The sequence below is a fragment of the Rhinopithecus roxellana genome, chromosome 20, assembly GCF_007565055.1.
Source record: "Rhinopithecus roxellana isolate Shanxi Qingling chromosome 20, ASM756505v1, whole genome shotgun sequence".
Classification (NCBI taxonomy): domain Eukaryota; kingdom Metazoa; phylum Chordata; class Mammalia; order Primates; family Cercopithecidae; genus Rhinopithecus; species Rhinopithecus roxellana.
In genome coordinates this window covers 62,614,467-62,639,284 of record NC_044568.1, presented here as the reverse complement: position 1 = coordinate 62,639,284, position 24,818 = coordinate 62,614,467, and the positions used below count along the sequence as shown (strand labels likewise).

Below are 24,818 nucleotides of genomic sequence, written 5' to 3'. Positions count from 1 at the left end.
AACGAATACAGGTTATGTTTTAGTAATTAAAAGCTCCCCACCCACCCCTTACAAATAACAGGTCAGCCTGACGTGGTAGCACACGACTGTAATCCCAGCACTTTGGGAGGGGAGGCAGGCAAATCACTTGAGGTCAGGAGTTCAAGACCAGCCTGGCCAACATGGCGAAACCCCCGTCTTTACTAAAAATACAAAAATCAGCCATGCGTGGTGGCACATGCCTGTAATTCCAGCTACTAGGTAGGCTGAGACAGGAGAATCGCTTGAACTCCCCAGGTGGAGGTTGCAGTGAGCGGAGATGGGGCTATTACACTCCGGCCTGGGCGACAAAGCAAGACTCCATCTCAAAAACAAACAAACAAACAAACAAACAGGCAGAGTCCAGTCATCTGAAAAGGATAGAGCATTGGGAGGTCCTTTAATCCATGGTGGTATCTGAAACAAGAAGTCCCTGCTGCTGGGAGTAGAAATTAGCATAGTCTTTCCTTGCTGTGGTTTGGCAATGAATTAAGATCTTTAACAACAGTCCTAAGTTTTTTTAATGTATCTTAATGAAATAAACCAGCAACAAGGATTTCTATACAAAGTTTACAGAAGTGTTGTTTATGATACTAAAAAGGTTACAACAAAAAAGATTAGAAAGATGTGTGCCAGAATGCCAACCATAGTAACTTCTGTGATCAAACTGCTGTGATCCCAGCACTTTGGGAGCCAAAGCAGATGGATCATTGAGGTCAGGAGTTTGAGACCAGACTGACCACCAAGGTGAAGCCCTGTCTCTATTAAAAATACAAAAATTAGCTGGGCGTGGTGGTGGGCACCTGTAATCCCAGCTACTCAGGAGGGTAAGACAGGAGAATCGCTTGAACCTGGGAGGTAGAGGCTGCAGTGAGCTGAGATCATGCTACTGCACTCCAGCCTGGGTGACAGAGTGAGACTCTGTCAAAAAAAAAAGAAAAGAAAAACCACCTACTGGTACTATGCTTATTACCTGTGTGATGAAATAATCTGTACACCAAACCCCCAAGATGTACAATTTACCTATATACGAAACTCATACATGTATCCCATGAGTCTACAACAAAAGCTGGAAGGAGAAAAAAATGGTAAAGAAATAATTGCTTTATTAGCTTTACATAATGGAAAATTAGGGGGGTCTCATCTGTCTTAAGCCAAAACTGTACTAATCATTTGGCAAAATCAGGAGTCTTTCTGCCTCCAAATATTCAGTAATAACATCAAACCCTAACTTAGCAATGGGTCGGAGCTGAGTTAATAAAATCCCATATATTTCTTGCCTTTTTTTTTTTTTTTTGAGACAGAGTCTAGCTCTGTCACCAGGCTGGATTGCAGTGGCAGGATCTCGGCTCACTGCAACCTCCGCCTTCCGGGTTCGAACAATTCTCCTGCCTCAGCCTCCTAAGTAGCTGGGATTACAGGCATGTGCCACCACTGCCCAGCTAATTTTTGTATTTTTAGTAGAGACTGGGTTTCACCATGTTGGCCAGGATGGTCTCGATCTCCTGACCTCGTGATCCACCCATCTCTGCCTCCCAAAGTGCTGGGATTACAGGCGTGAACCACAGCTTCCAGCCTCTTGCCTTTTATTTCCCTCTTGCAGCTATGCTATGATTCAGAGTCAGAAACTATCAAGATCTGGTCTGTAAATAATTTCAAATTCACCAGACAGTCATAATTATCCAGCACATAGATTTCACATGGCATGTGAATTCCACTGAAAACTCATCTACTTGGGGAAGAACTAGGAGACTTTCATCAAAGACTCAATGGAAGTTCCAAGGTCTTTTGGCAAAGCCTTGTTAAAGCATGGACGCAGATGAGTAATGAAAACAGGTGTGTGCAACCTCTGCCCTCCTTATTCTTTCCCATTCCAAACCCTTTCTCTTGAAAAAGGTACATGCGATCTTCCATTTTGACTTTTTTTTTTTTTTTTAAGAGACAGGGTCTCAGTCTGTCACCCAGGCTGGAGTGCAGTGGTGTGATCCCAGCACACTGCAGCCTCAAGCTCCTGGGCTCAAGTGATCCTCCCGCCTTGGCTTCTCAAAGCGTTGAGATTACAGGGATGAACCGTCATGCTCAGCCTCATTTTGAACATTTTAATTAGAAAGGTACAAAACATCATGGGTTCTTTATACAAGATTTGCATTTGAATAATTTAATAAAATGCAAACCAATGTTTATACATTATCTTGTCATCCTTCCATATCTCACTGCCTTATGGGGATTTAAACAAGAAACTATTTTTCATTTAGATCTTAAGAAAAAAATTTAGGCATATAAAACAGCCTGAATATTAAAAAAAGACAAAGGGGACAGTGTTTGTTAGGGAATTCCTCTGCTTGAATATTTCAAAACAGCTTTGTTTCCAAAATTGTGTTTAGTCAGCCTAAAGGAGCACTAAAAATGAGAACTCATCTCCAAGGTAAACTGAGGCACACACTGAGGGGTGTGTTTCTGAGTGGGCATGAAGCATGGATCACAGGGGCCATGTCCTCCCAGTGGTAATGACCTGCTTGGGATCAGAAAGCAGCTCCGTCTGTCCTTGGAGGAGACTGCACGCGTCCTCAGGAGATGAATGGCTGAACAAGCCGTCTTCCGTGTGCAGAGGCCCCTTCCAGCCATCTCTGCTCTTGCAGACACTTCCTTAGCCATGAGGGTAATCCACTGAACTGCTTGGCATTCTGCTAGTGGCCAGGCTGGACTGGCCTGCCCAGGCCAGCATCCTCTTTACTCCCTCACTGCTTCTTGTGTCCTTCCCAAAGCTGCCTGCCCTACTCTGATGGGCACTGTGTTCCTTAGTCAAGGGAAAGGCCAGCCGCTGGGCTTCCCACTAGCCCTCCAAATAAACTTGTGGTTGTCAGGCAGTGGGAGCCAATCCCAGCACCAACTCCTGTTGCCCCTGTCCTTTGCAGGAAGGGGGAGGGCTGACAAGGAGGAGGAGGGCCAAGTGCCCAGGCTGTTGGGATGAGGGCCAGAAAGAACCTGTTGTAACAATCCTTTCTTCCCTCAGTGCTGCTGAGGGGGCTGGGAATGAAACAGCCCCTCTGACTTCAGTCTGCCATGAGGGGCACAGACAGAGGGAAAAATAGGGCGAAGAGCCAGCCACAGTTTGACAAAGATCCAGGGCTGCTCAGCTGAGCTGATAACAGAGGACTGACTGTTGGGCTGGAGCAGGTGGACAGTCCAAGTCGCCTTCAGCAGGCCTCCCTCATGCCTGTGCTAATGCGGCCCTTGCCCTTGGGCCCTGCCCCTCCAGGTCTCCAGTTAAAGGCCTCAGCTCTGGAAATCAAAGCTCTGAATGGAAATGGAGATGCCCAGGGGTGCAAAGTGCTAGTGATTGGCATGTGTGTCACAAGAAAGCCCTGAAAAGAGTAAGAGTGGCTCACAGTAGAAGGAAGAAATGCACAGCGTGTTTCTCAGTTCAACAGAGGAAAAGTCTCTGCTTGACCAGAGGTGGGACTCTTTCCAAGATGTCTGAACTGACTGCAATTTTCTCCCAAAATTCAACTCTAAGGCAAGGAAGAAAACCCAAAAAGCTAATTATAGCCTCAGGGAAACCTCAGACCTTTCCACAAACTAGTCCTTGGTGATTCTGCAGGAGCTCTGAAGATGTGGAACGTGTGTAGAGCAAAACTGAAAAGAACTGTTGTTTCTGAGGGGAAAAGCACACAAGCCCGCATGTGTCCTCTGGGCTGTTTCAAAAGGTCCTAAGATGTTCCCAGGAGATGACAATGAGACAGCCATGGTCCTGCCGAGTCTTCAAAAACGACCTTCCTAGGATAAGTGCTCCTTACACATTTCTCCCCGGGGCGTCGCCGTCACAGGGATGGTGGTCACCACCTGATTCTGAAACACGAAGATCTTGATTCTTTCAAACACCCAGAGGAAGATAAGCAGGATGCTGACATACTGCACCCAGGCGAACTTTACCATCTCCCAGAATCCTGGCTGATAAGTATGGACAGTTAAGGAATGGAGGGCCACATGGTGTTAAGTATGAGGAGAAAATCCAAGATGGAACTGGCTGTGGCAGAGGTATCTAGAAAGGAGGCAGGACCTCTGTCATGTACACACCCAGATGGAAGGTGACCTGCTGAACTTGGCCAAATGGTAAAACCAGCCACATTTGATTTGAACTATTTATATACTAAGCTTGATGACCAACCTCCTAAACAGACAATTATGCCAAACTACATTGATCACAGACTAGAGACATCCTGAGCTGTTAACCAGCCATCATCCATCAGAGACTCTTCTAAAATCTTCCAGTTGTGTAAACTTACAATACCCTTATTAGCCCTGCCTAGTTGCACCTGTACGGAACACAATTTCGCTGCTTCCTAGGTTTGTGTCTCTGGAATTGTCATTCCTAAGGGCCTAGTTAAAACGCCTTCTCTTTTGTTTGCTTCTCTGCAGTGTTCGTGTTGGTTTCATTTCCTATTAGTCGACCTAAGTCAAAATTAAACCAAAGTTTAGGTCAGACAGGGACTGGCAAGAATGTTTCACATAACCTTAGCATAAAAAGGATAATATATGATTACTAAGATATACAAATGGATGATTCTTACCTAGAAGAATTGCTTGGAAACAAATAGGACCAAGAAATGAATTATTTGTTCCTGTATGAATAGCAGACATACATAGTCATTTTTTGAATCATGTAGCCTAAAATGTCAAAGACACAGCCATTTTCTTTTTTTTTTTTTTTTTGAGACGGAGTCTTGCTCTGCCACCCAGGCTGGAGTGCAGTGGCCGGATCTCAGCTCACTGCAAGCTCCGCCTCCCGGGTTCACGCCATTCTCCTGTCTCAGCCTCCCGAGTAGCTGGGACTACAGGCGCCCGCCTCGTCGCCCGGCTAGTTTTTTGTATTTTTTAGTAGAGACGGGGTTTCACCGTATTAGCCAGGATGGTCTCGATCTCCTGACCTCGTGATCCGCCCGTCTCGGCCTCCCAAAGTGCTGGGATTACAGGCTTGAGCCACCGCGCCCGGCCATTTTCATGAGGCTATAACTCTGTCGTGATTTCCAAGAGAAAACTTCCCACATCTGTTACTACTTGAGACAATTGAGGAATCATTCCTCTTTGAAAACTGAGTTGCCATTTTTGTTTTTGTTTTTGTAATTGTTGTTTAAGAGGCAGGGTCTCACTCTGTCACTGAGGCTGGAGTACAGTGGCACAATTGTTGCTCACTGCAACTTTGAACTCCTGGGCTCAAGCAATCCTCCTGCCTCGGCCTCCCAAGTAGCTGGGACTACACGTGTATACCACTATGCCTGGCTATTTTTTTTTTTTTCTTTTTTGGGGTAGAGACAGGATCTCACTATCTTGGCCAGGCTGGTTGTAAACTCCTGGGCTCCAACGATCCTCCCGCCTTGGCCTCCCAAAGTGCTGAAATTATAGGCAGGAGCCACCATACCCAGCCTTACCATGGACTCTTTAACAGAAAGGATATGAAATAACTTCCACAGGGTATCGGATGATAGCATTAATCACAAATGGAGCATCTGCGGCTCTGTCCACCAGCCAGATGGGGTTGGGATCATTCAGGATGGTGGTAACTGCAATGCAAATAATTAACCATTAACCACAACGGCTGTTTGACCCTGGCAGTTGAAGGCTATAAAGATTATTTGATTCCTGGAAATTATCGTGTGCTTCAGAACCGAAAGAAATCATTCAAAAGGAAAGAGAAATTGCATGTGCAAAGTTGATCACACATTATTTGCTAAAATAATAGTCAAAATGCTTTTGTTGAAATACATAAAAAAATACATAAAAAACTTAGAAAGTTTCTTCTACATGTGCCGAATGGCTAACTGAAAGAATACTATACTGCCACTAAAAGTAATATCACAGCTTTGTAGCTGTGTGGGGAAGTATTTATATCCCAAGTTTAAATAAATAAAAATAACCTGAATCCCAATGTGTTTCTACAATAGCTGTATAAAAAGATGCGCAGAAGGGTAAAGAATGAAAGGAATGAAAAAATAGTTGATTTGTAGGGCACTGTTTTCTAGTTTTGTTTTAAAATTCCCTCTATTATTGCAATAATTCCACTAGTATATGACACAAAAGCAGTAAGCAATACTGGATTTGCAGTTGTCCCCCTTGTGAGATGTCTGTGTATAGTCTCCATGATGTCTGGTTGCCAAGTAACACTGTAGATGCCTTTACAGAAAACCTCAGTCATTGACCAGCCAAACGAGCTGAGTTAACACATGCCCTAGCCTAGAGCTCTGTAAGGAATGAGCACACTGTGCCTTCTGGCAGGAAGCAGGGGCACTCCTGTTCTGCTGCAGGACTGCTAATGTGGGGAGAGTCACCCATGTCCTCTGCTTTGCATGAACAGCAATCTGTCTTTGGCATCTGTTATAGGTGTGGTATGGGGAACAACTCAATTAGGCTTACATTTTTTAAAAGGGAAACTCATCAAGCCACTGGTAGGAAAATGATGGCATTTAACTATCACTAACCTTCTGGACCATGGGATGCTGGAGGGGTCGGGGCGGTCCCAGGTCTGAAGATGAGGACGAAAAGGACAAATCCTGGACAGCACATTTGCTCCCATCGTTGAGCATTCACAGGTTTTCACATTTTTATCACAAGGGTTCCAATTCTGCTTGTCTCTGTTGCCCCCACTAACCTTGAAAGTCCTGAGCAGCGGCTGAATGAGCTCTACCTGTGACTCACCGTTCCTCTCCTGGTAGGCAGCAACAATATGGGTGAGGTCGTAGTCATAGGCAAAGGGGCTGGTCCCGTTGATCACAGATATCTGGGACGCAGGAGGAGGATGTGGTGTGAGCACCTGGGAGACTCCTCCTCTCTTTCTTCTACCCTTCTGCCCACCCAGGCTGGTCCCACAGAGCACCCTCTCGTTCTTGGTGGCCTACTGCAGTATCAATAATCTTCTCTTCAAAGATGAATAAACTCTCTTGCAACAATTTAAGCCCGTTTACCCTCAGTCTTTCTTTCGGTGGATGGGAATAAGGGGTCAGTGTCCATGTTTCATAGGTTTTAAAGCTATTTTAAAAATACCCCTCTCTATCTCAGTGGGAGAAAGAATTATTTAAATTATTTTAATAGACCATATTTTCTCCAGGTGTGGTGGCTCATGCCTACAATCCCACTGACTTGGGAGGCTGAGGCAGGAGGACCACTTGAGGCCACGAGTTCAAGGCTGTAGTCAATGATGATCATGCCACTCACTACACTCCAGTTTAGGAAACAGAGCAAGACCTCATCTCTCTCAAAAAAAAAAAAAAAAAAAAAAAAAAAGCCAGGCATGGAGGCTCATGCCTCTAATCCCAACACTTTGGGAAGCCCAGGCAGATGGATCACTTGAGACCAGGAGCTCGAGACCAGCCTGGCCAAAGTGGCGAAACCCCATCGCTACTAAAAAGAAGACAAAAATTAGCCAGGCGTGGTGGTATATGCCTGTAATCCGAGCTATTCAGGAGGCTGAAATCAGAGGATCTCTTAAGCCTGTCTGGGAGACGGAGGTTGCAGTGAGCCGAGATCATGCCACTGCACTCTAGCCTGGGTGACAGAGCAAGATTCTGTCTCAAAAATAAAAATAAAATTAAAATAAAAACCCCTACACAAAAACGAAAAAAAGAAACCACACTTCCAACTTCTTTGTCATTTTCTTGGTCTTCTCTGGGTGCTAAGTTCTTTATCACTTTTAAACATAGAAATAGATAAAATGCAAACCACAAGTGTGTGCATTTTTCCCTTAAAGGAGAAAATAATAGACTGCTGTTACTGTAATCTGATATATAGACATTCAAACAAAAAGTGCCACATTCATTTCGTATGTTGCACCTTCCTCTTCTTTTTTTTTTTTTTGTTGAGACGGAGTCTCGCTCTGTCGCCCAGGCTGGAGTGCAGTGGCCGGATCTCAGCTCACTGCAAGCTCCACCTCCCGGGTTTACGCCATTCTCCTGCCTCAGCCTCCCGAGTAGCTGGGACTACAGGCACCCGCCACCTCGCCCGGCTAGTTTTTTTTTTTTTTTTTTGTATTTTTAGTAGAGACGGGGTTTCACCAGTGTTAGCCAGGATGGTCTCAATCTCCTGACCTTGTGATCCGCCCGTCTCGGCCTCCCAAAGGGCTGGGATTACAGGCTTGAGCCACCGCGCCCGGCCGCACCTTCCTCTTCTTTATAACTTACGTTGATTATTGCCAGAGCAACAGTAAAATCCCCTATATGGCTACAAGTACTGGTTTATGGCTGTAATAACCGGTAACCTTCCTTCTTCATTTTCTAAAGTACCTCAGCTCGACTTCTATGGTCGCCATTGTGATAAAAGGAAAGTGAGAAATGAGTGATTAGGTGAATGAGTTCTGGACACAGAAAGCTCCTGGCTCTGTTATACTTTCAAGCTTCGAGTCTTTGGGAAAATTAATCACTGTAAGCCCCAGTTACGTCTTCTGCAAAATGAATTCATTCTTTAAACAAGTATCTGTGAGCTTACCATGTGCCAGGCAGTGTGCTAGGCACGGATGTGATAGTATTTGAGATGCCACTGCTGTCAAAGCTGAGGGAGACAGCAAATAAACACACAAACACATATCCTGAGTAGGCCAGGTGGCAGGAGGGAGAGTCTGGCTGAGGGATGGTGGAGGGAGGGGCTGTTACTGTAGATGCAGGTCAGGGAAGGACTGTGTTTGGGGATATCTGAACAGGGACCTGAATGGTGTGGTCTGATAAGCCACATGGATGCCTGGCAGAGGAAATGGCAAAAGCCCTGAGGTGGCAGCTTGCTTCTTGGTTTCGAGGAACAGTAAAAAGGCCAGGGTGGCTGGAAGGGAGCAAGGGGGGCAGCGATGGGACAAGTGGCTGGAACGCTGGGAAAGGACGGTGCAGGCAGCTCAGAGGTTGCTGTGACGATTAAAAGAGATAATACAGGTAAACCCCTGCACTCAGGGGTGGCATGTCTTATGGGTTCAGTAAACTATGGCTAGTAATATTTCTGAAATACTTTACATGAACATTTTACATCACCATTTTACAGTATCCCTCGGAGTACATCATGTGTGTGACCAAGTGTGTGTATGGAAGACAGAATGCGTGTGTGTGTGCCCACATGGACCTAAAAGCAATAAGCAATTTAGTTCTTTGACAAACACAGATTTTGTTTCTCTTCCCTTCTAGGTGTAACTATGCGTGTACCTTCTCTGTAGCTTGAAAAAATTCATGGCAAGAATTCTGCAGAGACCCTTTTTGGTGCCACCCACAGAGAAATGATATTTCTATTTTTCTTTTCTTTTCTCTTTTTTTTTGAGACAGAGTCTTGTTCTGTCGCCCAGGCTGGAGTGCAGTGGCGAGATCTCGGCTCACAGTAACTTCCACCTCCTGGGTTCAAGCAATTCTCCTACCTCAGTCTTCCAAGTAGCTAGAATTACAGGCATGTACCACACGCCTGGTTAATTTTTTATATTTTTAGTAGAGACAGGGTTTCATCATGTTGGCCATACTGGTCTTGAACTCCTGACCTCAAGTGATCCATCTGCCTGCCTCCGCCTCCCAAAGTGCTGGGATTACAGGCATGAGCCACTGCGCCTGGCCTGACATTTCTACCTTTCATTACCCTCTTTAAAGAACTAGATGAACAGTAACACACAGAAACAAAGGAGCTGGACGATGAAAAGCGCCCTTACGTTGTATCGGGCATCTAGGCCACCACAGCTCAGTGGCTGCTTCTGCTGCAGCCTCAGGTCTCCGTTCACATATAATTGGGATCCCGGGACAGGAAAGGAGGACTGGAGAAACGCCATGCTCTGCATCACGAGGGTCACCATCCTCTGAAATCATTAAAAGAACCAACAGTACCAACCGCCATCAGATCTGAAGGGCTCTGGGTGCTAAGAGTCACCTGTCTTGGCTGAAACCTAAGGGGCCCTCACATACCTAGCGTAGCCATGCAGGAAACACTGCCTAGAACCTTCTGAGCTCTTAACAGCCCATATCAGTTAATATGACTTTAGTGAAAACCATTCGATTGGCCTAAGTTAAATCCCGAGCTACATGGGGAAGAGGGCCTGCTACACTGTGGGTCTTCTAGAAATCAGAAGAAGGGCTCTGGTCTATTAAAAAGACACAAGGGAGAGGACGGCCTCCCAGTGGACTGACTCACGTGTAATTGATAGGAGAAAGTCAGGATGAGTTGCACACCCAGAACGTGCTCCGTGGACTGCAGGGGAAGCTCCAGCTTAAAATGTAACATGTCCGTCTTCCCATCCTGGTTCCTGTCTTCTTCTCTAGTCTAGGAAACCCAAACAGGGCCAGCAGCCCTGGTCACTAATGAGTCTGGGAGGAATCCACATCACTTCTGTACATACACAATGACCCACTGTCCTGCTGTACACAACAGGCATTCTCTCCCCCACCAAAAGAAAGAGGAAAACAGACAGATGTAGGTGCATTAATACTGGGGAGAGACACAAAGTGCATGGCCCCTGAACTTCATATCCGAGTCTTTCAAATGTTAACTGGCCAAAATAAATGGGCGATAACAAAAAACATCTGGATAGCATTTGTGTCTTTCAGTTGTCTCATTTGATCTTGTTTATTTTGCACTGTCATTTTTTCTTTTTTATACACATGCCTGAATTTGTATGGAAATTTTAAGTAGCACATCAGAATCGTCTTCTATGTCTCTAGAAGTCAACTTGTTAAAATAGAAAAACACCTAATCCTAATCATTATGCACTCCCCAACAAACTCAAACTCAACAGAAAATCACCAAGCTCTATCTTTTTTTTTTTTCTAAGCCGGAGTCTCACTCTATCGACCAGGCTGGAGTGCAGTGATGCAATCATGGCTCACTACAACCTTCACCTCCTAGGGTCAAGCAATTCTGCCTCAGCCTCCCAGGTAGCTGGGATTACAAGCACCCACCACCATGCCCAGCTAATTTTTATATTTTTAGTAGAGACGGGGTTTCACCATGTTGACCAGGCTGATCTCAAACTCCTGACCTGGAGTGATCCGCCCACCTCTGGCTCCCAAAGTGCTAGGATTACAGGCGTAAGCCACCGTGCCTGGCCTTACCAAACTCTATTTATAGATTCTGAAACCACAAGTGTCTTTGCTTCAGATTCTTGATGTTAGATCTCATCTTATCATTCATGTCAGGACTCGAAAGCCTTGTGCATCTTTTAGTAGCAATCAATGAAATGAAAAAGGAAGCTATGTCAGATAAGCAAAGCACTAAAACTGTTATCTATTTGATAAATTATGGGCATGAAAGGAAAGAAGACAAGAGATCTGTAGAGGAAAAAAGACAAAAATACAGCTTATGAAGCATATGTAGGCAGTGAAAAAAAATTGGTGACCGGGTGCAGTGGCTCAAGCCTCTAATTCTAGCACTTTGGGAGGCTGAGGTGGGCAGATCATGAGGTCAGGAGATCAAGACCATCGGGAGGCTGAGGCAGGATAATGGTGTGAACCCGGGAGGCGGAGTTTGCAGTGAGCCAAGATCGTGCCACTGCACTCCAGTCTGGCGATAGAGTGAGACTCCGTCAAAAAAAAAAAAAAAAAAATGGTTTCCACTCCCGCCATCCACAGTCTTGCCAAATACTAATGCTAAAATGACGATCAGGAAAGGATGGTTACTGAAAAGTGATCACTGCTGACATAGTCTCTCTGCACAACTCTGAATCTTTTTGCTACAACTGATCCTTTCCCACTGTAGATTCCCAGAACGATTCTACTATCGTGTAGCAGCATTCCCACCTGGATCCACCACCTATGGATTCATTTTGATTCCCACCATTACTATTATGTAAGGAAGAGTTTTTTTGTGTGTGTGTGCTTTTTCAGGCTAATAAGGTCATTTGAAATGAAGAAATCTCAATTTTCAGAAACTTTCAATTATTTCTTTCTCTCTAAACAATAATGTCCTTCTCTTAGGTCTTGTTTTAGAGAAACCTCCCTCCCTTTTCTTTTGGATACTTCCTCTCTGCCCTGTTTCATCAGCTTTGGGGAGGGATATCTGCTACCAGGGCTGATGATCAAGTTTCTGAGGTAATGATGGACTAGTCATTACAGGTAGGATGAAAAGAGTCTGCCTTGCGGATCATGAGGTCAGGAGATCAAGACCAGCCTGGCCAACATGGTGAAACCCCATCTCTATTAAAAACACAAAAATTAGCTGGGAGTGGTGGCACATGCCTGTAATCCTAGCTACTCAGGAGGCTGAGGCAGGAGAATCGCTTGAACCAGGGAGTTGGAGGTTGCAGTGAGCCAAGATCATGCCACTGCACTCCAGCCTGGTGACACAGCGAGACTCCATCTCAAAAAAAATAAAATAAAATAAAAAATAAATAAAAGAGCCTGCCTTGTCTTCCTGTGGATTTTCTTCAATTGGGATCTGGGTAGAAAATGTGTAACTCTCTGTGATAGATCCACACCTTCTAGATCTTTAGGGTTGGACAGGAAGCAAAGATCACATTTCTCAACTAGCATCAGAGGATAGTGGCCAGGAGAGAACTGCCAGAAGAATCCAGACTCCAACACACTGTGGGAGGTGGAAAAACTCATTTCCTTTGATCTTCACAATAAATGTAAAGCCCCAGGCAGGCAGAACAAGTATTTTCCCATTACATAGATGAGAAAATCAAGGGAGGTTAGGGCAAGTAATGGTGAAGACGGGATTTGAGATCAGGTGACTTCAAATCTGGTCCTCTTTAGGACCAAAATGTCCAGAATTATTAAAAAATCCAAAATGAAGACAGCAGGTTGGACAAATCTTCCTGCAAAACGGCAGCACCAGGCATCTATGTCTGTATACTTGCCTGTGCACATCCTTCTACTCCAAGTTCAGGGAGGACGTATTTGGCATAGCACCATCAATAGTGTCTACTTGTTAAATTCACTCAATGATCTGTTATGTACTTTTTGGAACCTACTACACGCCCGGCACTATTTCAGATAATGAGAACATAATGGCAAACAAAATAGACAAAGTCCTCATCCTAACGGGGCATACACTCCCAACAGAGAATGTAGAAAATAGTGACAAGTGCCACTGACAGAAATGAAGCAAGCTAAAATTAGAGAATAATGAAGGTAAAATTTAACAGAAATTGGCCAGGGGTGGTGGCTCATGCCTATAATCCCAGCACTTTGGGAGGCCCAGGTGGGCAGACTGCTCGGGCTCAGGAGTTTGAGAGCAGCCTGGGCAACATGGTGATACCCTGTCTCTACTAAAAATACAAAAATTAGCCAGGCATGGTGGTGTGCACCAGTAATCCCAACTACTCGGGAGGCTGAGGCAGGAGAATCGCTTGAACCCAGAAGGTGGAGGTTGCAGTAAGCCGAGATTGTGCCACTGCACTCCAGCCTGGGTGACAGAGCAAGACTCATCTCAAAAACAACAGCAGCAAAAAGAATTTAACAGAAATTTTTAAATATTCAGGATGACCTGACTTCCTGAAGGAAGTGAGGTGATGGGGTGCAGGAACATCTCAGAGAGGAGGGATCCAGGCTAACCAGGTGCATGTGCTCTGGGTGCCCATGGGGCCAGTGCAGCTGGCAGAGTGGGTGAGAACGAGAGTAGGGTGGAGAGATGGGGGAGAGAAGTTTCGATGGAAAGGATGTGTCTCCCACAAATGACCTGTCACCAGGCTAGACTCTCACCCTCCTGGGGCTGGTGAAGTTTGGCTGTGCTCCTCTGTTATCGCTTGGACCACTGAAGAAATAAATTATTTAATTCCATTTAGTTGAAAGTAAGTTTAACATATATGCAATAGCTAACAAAGGCAGGCATTCAAAGGCTACTACTTCTTTAACAAAAACTCTAGGTCTCTAACCTCTAACTGGTGCTTAGCCAAGAGAATTCACACATCATAGCACGACCTTATATCTACAAGGTATATGCAGGCATTGGAACGATTTTCATATCCATTCATTGTCCCATGTGATTCCTCTGCATATCCCAGGAGAGAGGTGGGTACTCTCATGCCCTGTACATGGATAGATAAATTGAGGGTGAGGTTATGAAACCCAGTGACAGAACTGGGACTAGGACCTTGGTTTGCTGACTCTTGATTCAGGGATCTTCTACAATAGCTCATAAGAACTCTAATTGAAAAGATTTCTCATGGTTAAAGGAGGATAACCCTTTACAGATACACAGGAAATCCACACTCATGTACTGAGCAGAGTCACAGGGAATCTTTTTTTTTTTTTTTTTTTTTTTGAGACAAAGTCTCACTCTGTTGCCCAGGCTGGAGTGCAATGGCACAATCTCCGCTCACTGCAACCTCCACCTCCCAGTTTCAAGTGATTCTCCTGCCTCAGCTTCCCGAGGAGCTGGGATTACAGGTGTGTGCTACCATGCACAGCTACCTTTTGCATTTTTAGTAGAGACGGGGTTTCACCATCTTGGCCAGGCTGTTCTCGAATTCCTGACCTTGGGCGATCTGCACGTCTCAGCCTCCCAAAGTGCTGGGATTACAGGCATGAGCCACCGTGCCTGGCCAGAGGGAATTTAACATAGGAAATAACTAGTCCCATAGGTATTAGAGGACTGAAGACGTAAAAAGGGGATATCCCGGCAACACAGAGATAGCTGCAGGGAACAGTTCTCACGCCTAGGACTAGAGAAGAAGGGGAAGCGGGTGGGGTTGATAGAACTTAGAGGTTCAGGGAAGAGGACTCAAAGAGCTGAGCCTCAGACCTCAAGAAGGGACCGTTGCCCAGATGGGGCGAGGACCTCTGAGCTTGGAGGAAGGACGCACTAGAGGGAACGTGGAAGGCTGGAGGAGAGGCATCTTGCTCCTTCCTATTTGCTGGTTATCCCTGTTTGTGTCATCCCAGCAGTGGTGCTTCACCCTGGCAGTGGCGACTGGCTTCTTTTTTTTTTTTTTTTTTTTTTGCACTCCCAGAACAAGGCTCATCATGCCTCCTACTGGCAGAACCTAACAGGGAGCTGCAGGGGAAGAAGGTGATTTCCAGCATCTCAGCAGGAACCTGGAAGCTGAGCATAGGAGGGTAGGTTTGGAGCTGAGACAATACCTCATAACCAGCACACCACCTGACTGCAGAAATTGCCAGAAATTTAAGTGCCATTGTTTCCAGAGTATTCTGATGTGTGACTTTTTTCCCTGTCTGGAATTCTACAGCATCTGATCGCTTGTTGGAATTTTGTTTGGTTTGTTTTGTTTGCGTACGGTTCATTCACTCAAGTCCTATTCTTCTTCTTCTTTTTTTTTTTTTTTTTGAGATGCAGTCTGGCTGTCGCCCAGGCTGGAGTACGGGTAGTGTGATCTCAGCTCACTGCAATCTCCACCTCCTGGGTTCAAGCAATTCTCGTGCCTCGGCCTCCCGAATAGCTGGGATTACAGGAACCCGCCATCACACATCACAACCTGGCTAATTTCTGTGTTTTTAGTAGAGACAGGGTTTCACCATGTTGGCCAGGCTGGTCTAGAACTCCCTACCTCAGGTGATCCACCCACCTCAGCCTCCCAAAGTGCTGGGATTACAGGCGTGAGCCACTGCGCATGGCCCATATTCTTTTAATAAAGGTTAATTTCCTAGTTTATACCAGTGTTGATTTCACCACGTTTGTCATCACTGGGTGCTCCTTTCCTTTTATGCTAAAAATACCCTTTGGTACCAGTTTTGTGTCTCTAGCAAAGCAGAAACTGCTACTTCATGGTTCCTTTCCACCTGTCTACCTGTATTTCTTCTTTTTTTCTCTATTTCTTTTTTTTTTCCTTTTTTTTTTTTTTTTTTGATACAGGGTCAAAAAAGGCTGGAGTGCAGTGGCACAATCACAGCTCATTGCGGCCTTGACCTCTTAGGCTCAAGTGATCCTCCCACTTCAGCCTTCTGAGTAGCTGGGACTATAGGCATGCACCACTACCCCTGGCTAATTTTTAAATTTTTTGTAGTAGGGCCTCACTATGCTGCCTAGGCGGTCTGGAACTCCTGAGCTCAAGTGGCTAGCCTCCCAAAGTGCTGAGATTATAGGCATGAGCCATGGTGTTGAGCCTTGTATTGCAATCAATCTAAGAGACCATTAATTATAAAACGAACCATTATTTTATATACCACTGAGAAAAGAAAAATACTTCCAATTAAACTATGACACTTTTCTAATCATTTACTTTTTAAAAAGTTACTAAAAGAAATTTTAGATTTAGACATATTTACAGCAGATATTATGTTTATTTACTTAGAAAAATATAAGCAAAACAGGTCGGGGTGGTGGCTCACGCCTGTAATCCCAGCATTTTGGGAGGCTGAGGTGGGCAGATCATGAAGTCAGGAGATCGAGACCATCCTGGCCAACATGGTGAAACCCCATCTCTACTAAAAATAGAAAAATCAGCTGGGCGTGGTGGTGCCTGCCTGTAATCCCAGCTACTCAGGAGGCTGAGGCAGGAGAATCACTTGAACCCAGGAGGGGCAGACGTTGCAGTGAGCCAAGATGGCACCACTATACACCAGCCTGGGTAACAGAGCGAGACTTCATCTCAGAAAAAGAGAGAGAGAGAGAGAGAAAGAAAGAAACAAAGAAAGAGAGAGAGAGAGAGAGAAAAGAAAGAAAAGAAAGAAAAGAAAGAAAAGAAAGAAAAATACTAGTAAAATAAATTGATTCAGGGATTCCTAAAACTTCTTTACATCCTCGTCCTTTTGAATAACAACACTTTAACTCAGTCAACAATATCCATACTTTTCTATGCAACTTTGTCCTTTGTGCCATCAAACATGTTGGTGATACAGCAGTAAAACAAAAACAAAAAACAAAAAACAAAAATTCAGCAGGGCACGGTGGCTCATGCCTGTAGTCCCAGCACTTTGGGAGGCCGAGACAGGCCAATCACTTGAGCTCAGGAGTTTGAGACCAGCCTGGCCAGCATGGTAAAACCTTGTTTCTACTAAAAATACAAAAATGAGCAGGGTGTGGTGGCAGGAGCCTGTAATCCCAGCTACTTGGGAGGCTGAGGAAGGAGAATCTCTTGAACCTGGGAGGCAGAAGCTGCAGTGAGCCAAGAATGCGCCACTGCACTCCAGTCTGGGCAACAGATTGAGACCCTGTCTCAAAACAAACAAACAAACAAACAAACAAACAAACAATTCATAAAAGAAACTAAAAGTCATTAGTTTGGCCCCTTAAGCAGACTCTGAAATTATGCAGAGCATTCCTGTTTTTAAAAGCCTCTCAAACTTTCTCTTACTTGCTCTCCACTCAATTCAGGGGTTAAAATAATGTTCTACTAGTGTTTTCTCTACTAATTCTACTGGGGTTTTCTCTGAGGTCGCTGATGCCCCTTCTAAGTGCATTTTTATTTTTCTACCACCCACCTCTTACACAGAAATGATGCCCTTCTGCATGGTTTGATGTTGGCATAGGTGTAAGCAATGAGAACTATGCCACACCTGCCTCTTTGCCAACAGTTAACCACAGACAGGAAGACACTGATTTCAGAGATGTCTTAGAAACATGGTACTCTCCACTCATCCTCCAGAATCCTTCTATAAGCTTCAGTCCCTGCATTCTCTGGGTCCACACATGCCTTCTAGAGCTATGTCAGCTTCCTTGAGGGGAAAAAGTCACTCTGCTTTTTTCTTCTCTCGTTAAAAACAACAAAAACTAGACTTCCAAAGCATTAAACATATAGGGAGCTTAGAGACACTGTCCAAGATGAGCTGACCAAAGCAGAAGCAAGGCTGTGACTTCAGTATTTCCCCCAATTAGCCACTGCAAAGCCACCTCCCAGCACTTGGTCCAACCTTAACCAACAACCACTGTTTCCTTTGCTTTCTGGACAGTTTCCTGGATAGGCTGACGCCAGTCTGGCTCTATGTACAAAGTTAGAAAATAAAAGTAGTTTGTTGCAATAAGGGCTAAGATTTTAAGATACAGCATAAGAAATACTGAGTTCCAGGCCGGGCGCGGTGGCTCAACCCTGTAATCCCAGCACTTTGGGAGGCCGAGACGGGCGGATCACGAGGTCAGGAGATCGAAACCATCCTGGCTAACACAGTGAAACCCCATCTCTACTAAAAAATAAAAAAAAACTAGCCGGACGAGGTGGCGGGCGCCTGTAGTCCCAGCTACTTGGGAGGCTGAGGCAGGAGAATGGCGTGAACCCGGGAGGCAGTTTGTAGTGAGCCGAGATACGGCCACTGCACTCCAGCCTGGGCGACAGAGCAAGACTCCGCCTCAAAAAAAAAAAAAAAAAAAAAAAAAAAAAAAGAAATACTGAGTTCCAGTCCAGACTCTGTTCACTTCAAAGCTAGGGCAGGCCAGGAACAGTGGCTCACACCTGTAATCCCAGTTCTTTGAAAGGCTGAGGCAAGTGTATTACCAGAGTTCAGAAGTTCTAGACCAGCCTGGCCAACATGGTGAAACCCTGTTTCCACTAAAAACACAAAAACATTAGCCAGGAATGGTGGTGCATGCCTGCAGTCCCAGCTACTTGGGAAGCTGAGGCGAGAGGATCGCTTGAACCCAGAAGGCAGATGTTGCAGTGAGCTGAGATTGTGCTACTGCATTCCAGCCTGGCTGACACAGTGAAATTCTGTTTCAAAAAAAAAAAAAAAAAAAAAAGCTAGGGCAAATTGTACCACTTCTCGGTTTCTTTTTTATTTAATTAATTAATTTTTTTTTTTTTGAGGCGGAGTCTTGCTCCCTCGCCAGGCTGGAGTACAGTGGTGCGATCTCAGCTCATTGCAAGCTTTGCCTCCTGAGCTCACGCCATTCTCCTGCCTCAGCCTCCCGAGTAGCTGGGACTACAGGCGTCCGCCACCACACCCAGCTAATTTTTTTTTTTTGTATTTTTACTAGAGACGGGATTCCACAGTGTTAGTCAGGATGGTCTCAATCTCCTGACCTCATGATCCGCCCTCCTCAGCCTCCCAAAGTGCTGGGATTATAGGCGTGAGCCACCATGCCGGGCCTATTTTTTATTTCTTTGAAATGTGGGGTCTTGCTATGTTGCCCACACTGGCCTTGAACTCCCAGGCTCAAGCAATCCTCCTGCCTTGGCCTTCCAAAGTGCTAGGATTACAGGTGTGAGCTATCATATCTGGCTGCAAATATTTTTATCTCACTTACTTGATCATTTAGAAATGTATCTCCAGGTCTTGAGATAACATTTGCATTGAAAATTCTCAATTTCTCAGTTTTAGGCATTCTCTATTGAGTTCCCACAAGGAAAGATGATTTAGCTTCTTCTCTCCCCCAACTCCTCCCACCATCCCCTATCACATTCTCAATACCTTTGTCATTACCCCCAACAGAGTTAAAATCTCTTTTTAGTCAACACTCAGTGTTCATATAATTAAGACTATGTAAATCCTATTCACAACTCTCATAAGTTTTCAGTTCTCAGTTTTCCTTACTTTTCATTTCCCTGCAGTTAATAATTATTTGCTTAGTTTTCTATGTACTTACCTAATTTCATCAAAGAGCTGCTATTCCAATTCCTCACAGTCTGATGTATAAAGGCATAAGATTTAGTCAAAACCTTGTTCACGGAAATAATGTCCCTAGGCCAGGCACGGTGGCTGACACCTGTGATGCCAGCACTTTGGGAGACCAAGGCAGGTGGATCACCTGAGGTAAGGAGTTTGAGACCAGCCTGGCCAACATGGTGAAACCCCTTCTCTACTAAAAATCCAAAAATCAGCCTGTAATCCTAGCCACTCGGGAGGCTAAGGCACGAGAATTGCTTGAACCCAGGAGGTGGAGGTTGCAGTGAGCAGAGATTGCAGCACTGCACTCCAGCCTGGGCAACAGAGCAAGACTCCGTCTCAAAAAAAAAAAAAAAAAAGAAGAAGAAGAAGAAAAGGAAAGAAAGAAAAAAAGAAATGTCCCCAATAGTGAAAAAGTCAAAGCAAACATCAAAAAGAATATGGCTGATTAATAAGTATTGATACATATACAAAACTGGGCCTTCAATTTTGGTCATTATATCTACCTGTAACTCTATATTATTTTAGAATGAGCATGCACTTTTGTAATCAGAACATAAAAACATTCGTAAAGTAATAGGAGAAAAGTAACCTGAATCATATTAGGTTGTTGCAAAAGTAATTCCGGTTTTTTTGCCACTACTTTTAATGGCAAAAGCCGCAATTATTTTTGCGCCAACCTATTACTATGTTTTTTTGCAGTTATTTATATGACCAATTGGATTTTTAAAAATTATTTCTATTTTTTATTATTTTTTTTTTGAGACAGAGTCTCGCTCTGTTGCCCAGGCTGGAGTGCACTAGCGCGATCTCGGCTCACTGCAAGCTCCGCCTCCCGGGTTCACACCATTCTGCTGCCTCAGCCTCCCGAGTAGGTGGGACTACAGGTGCCCACCACCACGCCTGGTAATTTTTTGTATTTTTAGTGGAGACGGGGTTTCACCGTGTTAGCCAGGATGGTTTCGATCTCCTGACCTCGTGATCCGCCCGCCTCGGCCTCCCAAAGTGCTGGGATTACAGGCGTGAGCCACCGCGCCTGGCCCAATCGGATTTTTAAAAACAATTTTATTTAGTTGCTGGGAACAAGTCTGATTTTCTTTTTCCTCAGCTATACAAGGTTGGCTTGTAGGGCAATCATCTTAGAGATGTCTGAAGAGATTCAACTTTGAAAGAAGGAAAACCGTAAGTGTCATACTTCTAAAGGAAAACGTTTTCAGAAAATGAGTGAAAAGGAGTGACTATAAAGGAAGCATTCGCTTATCTCAAAGCAAATACTAAATTACAGATTCCTCTCAGCACTCTACTGATGAAAAATTTAAAAATAAATAAATAAATTACAGACAGTAACAGGCTTCAATTTCATCCCGACAGCTTCAGGATGGCGCAGTCTCCAACGGGACAAGCCCAGGGAGGCGTGACTCGGCCATAGCGCGTTCTGGGAGGGCCGCTTAACCAATCAGCGCCTTGGTTTCCAGGGGTCAGGTCTCCATAAAAATGCCGCCCTTTCCGCTCCTACAGTGGTGTGATGCAGAAACGCCGCGACAGAATGGGGTTACCTACAATAACAGCGCGCGGCCTTCAAGGCTCCTAAATGGACTTTCACAAACACCCTCTATCAGGCCGTGCCCGCGGGTGTGACGGGGGCAGACGCAGGCTGCCTCCACACCTCTGGACTCTGTATCAGGGCGCATATGCTGGCAGCGTGGCTAACTTTCTGGGGGTCGGGGACGTCTGGGAGAAGCAGAATGAAACAGAAAATCGATTCCCTAGGTCCCAGGAGATGAAACGCCTCCTTTGCGGGTTCGCGAGTCCTTAGGATCCAAGCTGAGTTCCCCAGGGCCGGGGCCGCTCGCCCCACATCCTCATTCCCGTCCCCATCCCCACCCCACCGCCCGCTTTGCTCCACGCCCAGGCGGGAACCACGCACCGAAACGAGCGGGACGCGCAGGCGATCCCCCTGCAGCCGATTGAAAGCGGGGAACGTGCTCCAAGCGAGGAACCCGCCGCTCTCGGGTCCCAGCAGGGCCACGAGCAGCACCTGGTGTTGGAAGCGCACGGTCGGCTGCTCCTCGTAGCTGCTCCTCTTCAGCCAAAACCCTGAATTAAAGAGGGCGGTGGGGAGGCCGTCAGGGAGGCCGGCTCCGGCCGAGCGCGCCCGGGGAGTCGCGTGACACAGCGGCTGGGGCAGGCTCACCGTGGCTCCGGAAGGCCACCAGCAGCGGCGGGATGTACGTGAGCGCAGCGGCCACCAGCAGGAACAGCGCGGCTTTGGAGCAGAGCCCCGCGCGGTAGCTGCGCTCGACCGGGTGAGAGAAGAGATCGTAGAGCGCCATGAGCACCGCGCGCAGGCACGCCGCGAGACAGGGGACCAAGTTTGGCTTCTGCTGGTTGCCATCGCCTTGGTCTCCAAGGCAACCGAAGGCTCCCGGAAAGGAGCAAATAGCAAGGCCGGACCGAAAGGAGCCAGTGGCGAGGGCGGGGTTAGTGGGCGTGGCGCCGCCGGGGACTGCTGGCCTCGCTTCTCAAGCTGTGACCCTTTGCATAAAGCTTGGGCGGCGATAGAACGTTTCCGTGGACCGAAGTCGTGGCTGTTGTCTGTGTTAACATTTGTGTAAAATAAGATGCCCATAAAAGTTGACTTGAACACTGAGGAGGGAAAATTAAATATTTAAATTTGAACTGACATGGACACAATGGTCACCAAGTCCCGAAACAGGTTGTGGGAGCCCCTTGAGGCGTTCATCCAGCGCTGTTTCGCAGAAATCTCTATTCCTATACGTTAGTTATTGAAAAACAATCACAAAAACAAGTTGACCTTTTTGTGTTCCTTGAGCCCAGCCACGAAGGGCCCTCGTGACTGGGCCTCATGTCAGACAACATGTTACAAAAAGAGCTCGGGTCCCAGACCACCCAAAGCTTCATGAGACCTCTTCTCGCCTGTGCACTGACGAGTGGCCGGCTCTGGAGCTCAGGCTCTTGCTTCCCAGTCTGGAGGTGAATCCTCCATAGTCTGGTGAGTGTAAATATATATATGTCTTTTTCTTTCTCCTCTTCCTATTGCAATTTGCTTATATCAATCTGCTTATTATATTAATTTGCTTATTATAATATCTGCATTGCCATTTATGTGGGATAAAGCTTGCTTACCCTTAAAGGTATTGTGTGTGTGCCTTTTCTTCTCCCCTCGTGCTCCTGCACAGAACAAACGCCTGCTTTTGTGTCATCTGTTAATCCCCAGTGTGGTTCCTGAAATCCAGTCAGTCACAAGCCTGGCCGCGGTCCTTGACCTGGTCCTGGGCTAAGACCAAAGCCAGGTGCCTTTGCTCCCAGATTTTCTGTTGCTTCCACTATGCTCCAATGCAAGACAGACACGGAAACACAAATCCCCTGGCTCTCTGAGGGATAGAGTGGAATTACTACAAAGTTCTGATGCACTTCGTTAACCCTGTGTTGGGTACAAGCTCAGCAGCGAGTTTTATAGGAAGCTGTGGTCCTCCCCAGAGATCACTGGCTTATTGCTTAATTGAATGCTTACACCCCCCACCGCCCCCAACCATATTTCGAACATGGTAGAAGGACTTTAAAAAAAAAAACAAAAAAAACTATGGTCCACAGCCAAGTTCTTCATCAAATGGCCCTGAATGGCTGGGCGCAGTGGCTCATGCCTGTAATCTCAACACTTTGGGAGGCCAAGTTGGGCCGATCACCTGAGGTCTGGAGTTCAAGACGAGTCTGGCCAACATGGTGAAACCTCATCTCTACTAAAAATACAAAAATTGGCTGGGAGCGGTGGCTCACGCCTATAATCCCAGCACTTTGGGAGGCCCAGGTGGGCGGATCACCAGGTCAGGAAATCGAGACCATCATGACTGACACAGTGAAACCCGGTCTCTACTAAAAATACAAAAAATTAGCTGGGCGTGGTGGCGGGTGCCTGTGGTCCCAGCTACTCGGGAGGCTGAGGCAGGAGAATGGCGTGAACCCGGGAGGTGGAGGTTGCAGTGAGCTGAGTTACACCACTGCACTGCAGCCTGGGCGACCCAGCGAGACTCCGTGTCACAGAAAAAAAAAAAAATTATCCGGGCATGGTGGCAGGCGCTGGTAATCCCAGCTATTCTGGAGGCTGAGATGGGAGAATCGCTTGAACCCGGGAGGGAGAGATTACAGTGAGCGGAGATCACGCCATTGGACTCCAGCCTGGGTGACAGCGAGACTCCATCTCAAAAAACAACAACAATAACAACAACAACAAAAAGGTCCTAAGTGGGTGAATACAGTGGCTTATGCCTGTAGGTCCAGTTACTCGGGAGGCCTGGGTAGGAGGAAGGCTTGAGCCCAGGAGGCTGCAGTGAGCCATGACTGCACCCCTGTGCTCCAGGCTGGGAGACAGAAGGAGACCTTATCTCTGAAAAATTAAATACAAAATATTTAAATACAAGTAAATTTGTTAAAGGGTCAGTAAAGTGACATTTAATCAGAAAGACATGATAAGTTTTGTGTTTTGGAAAAGTCTCTCTAATGACAGCATGTCATTAGAGTAAACCAAAATGTATCTGAGACAAGTCTCAATCAAATTAGACATTTATTTTGCCAAGGTTAAGGACACGCCTGTGATACAGCCTCCGGAGGTCTGGATGACATATACCCAAGGTGGACAGGCTACAACTTGAGTTTATACATTTAGGGAGACATAAGACATCAATCAATACATGTAAGATGTACATTGGTTCAGTACTGGAAGATGAGACAACTGTAGGTGGGGTGGGGCTTCCAGACCACAGAATTGGCAGATTCACAGATTTTTCTAATTGGCAGCTGGTTATTATCAAAAGACCTGGAATCAATAGAAAGGAATGTGTGGGTTTGCGGGCAGGGCACAGTGGCTCACGCCTGTAATCCCAGCACTTTGGGAGGCCAAGGCAGGCAGATCACTTGAGGTCAGGAGTTCGAGACCAGCCTGGCCAACATGGTGAAACCCTGTCTCTACCAAAAAAAAAAAAAAAAAAAAAAGTTAGCCGCGTCTGGTGGCGTGTACCTGTAATCCCAGCTACTTGGGAGGCTGAGGCAGGAGAATTGCTTGAACCTGGGAGGCGGTAGCTGCAGTGAGCTGAGATCAATGCCACTGTACTCCAGTCTGGGTGACAGAGGGAGATTCCATCTCAAAAAAACAAAAAACAATAAGGGGTTGTGAAGTCCAATATTTTACAATGCAAATGAAGCCTCCAGGCTTCAGAGAGAACAGATTGTAAATGTTTCTTATCAGACTGTAAGAGTTTGTTCTATTAATATCAGTCTTAAGATCTGTGTGTTGATGTTAATACTGGTCAGCTGGGTCTGAATTCCAAAAAGAGGAGGGTATAATGA

The 24,818-nt window shown here is 45.9% G+C and overlaps 1 protein-coding gene across 3 annotated transcripts; it reads right to left on the bottom strand.

Annotated features, from left to right (window-relative positions):
• Positions 1 to 1,926: 1,926 nt before the first annotated feature.
• Positions 1,927 to 21,921, bottom strand: LOC104677846 (transmembrane protein 231). Of its 3 annotated transcripts, none has more exons than XM_010382982.2 (7): positions 21,649 to 21,900; positions 21,382 to 21,551; positions 10,156 to 10,284; positions 9,680 to 9,823; positions 6,712 to 6,793; positions 5,474 to 5,579; positions 1,927 to 3,976 (listed from the first exon to the last, which is right to left on the bottom strand). In XM_010382982.2, exons 1-7 carry the CDS (start codon positions 21,785 to 21,787, stop codon positions 3,796 to 3,798), a joined length of 951 nt encoding a protein of 316 aa, XP_010381284.2. In that variant the 5' UTR covers positions 21,788 to 21,900; the 3' UTR covers positions 1,927 to 3,795. The 3 variants fall into 3 exon arrangements, 2 of the variants coding, with proteins under 2 accessions (XP_010381284.2, XP_010381283.2); XR_004055338.1 differs by having other exon boundaries at positions 1,943 to 3,976; positions 6,495 to 6,793; XM_010382981.2 differs by having other exon boundaries at positions 21,382 to 21,921.
• Positions 21,922 to 24,818: the final 2,897 nt, after the last annotated feature.

Excerpts from the sequence above, each read along its gene's own strand:
- LOC104677846 (XM_010382981.2), bottom strand. The coding sequence starts at position 21,849 with ATGGCAACCAGCAGAAGCCAAACTTGGTCCCCTGTCTCGCGGCGTGCC. Across the intron at positions 5,580-6,711 it reads TGCCTACCAGGAGAGGAACG|TTACCACCATCCTGAATGAT; the intron begins GTGAGTCACAGG and ends TTTGCATTGCAG. Across the intron at positions 3,977-5,473 it reads TACCCTGTGGAAGTTATTTC|TTATCAGCCAGGATTCTGGG; the intron begins ATATCCTTTCTG and ends AACTGTCCATAC.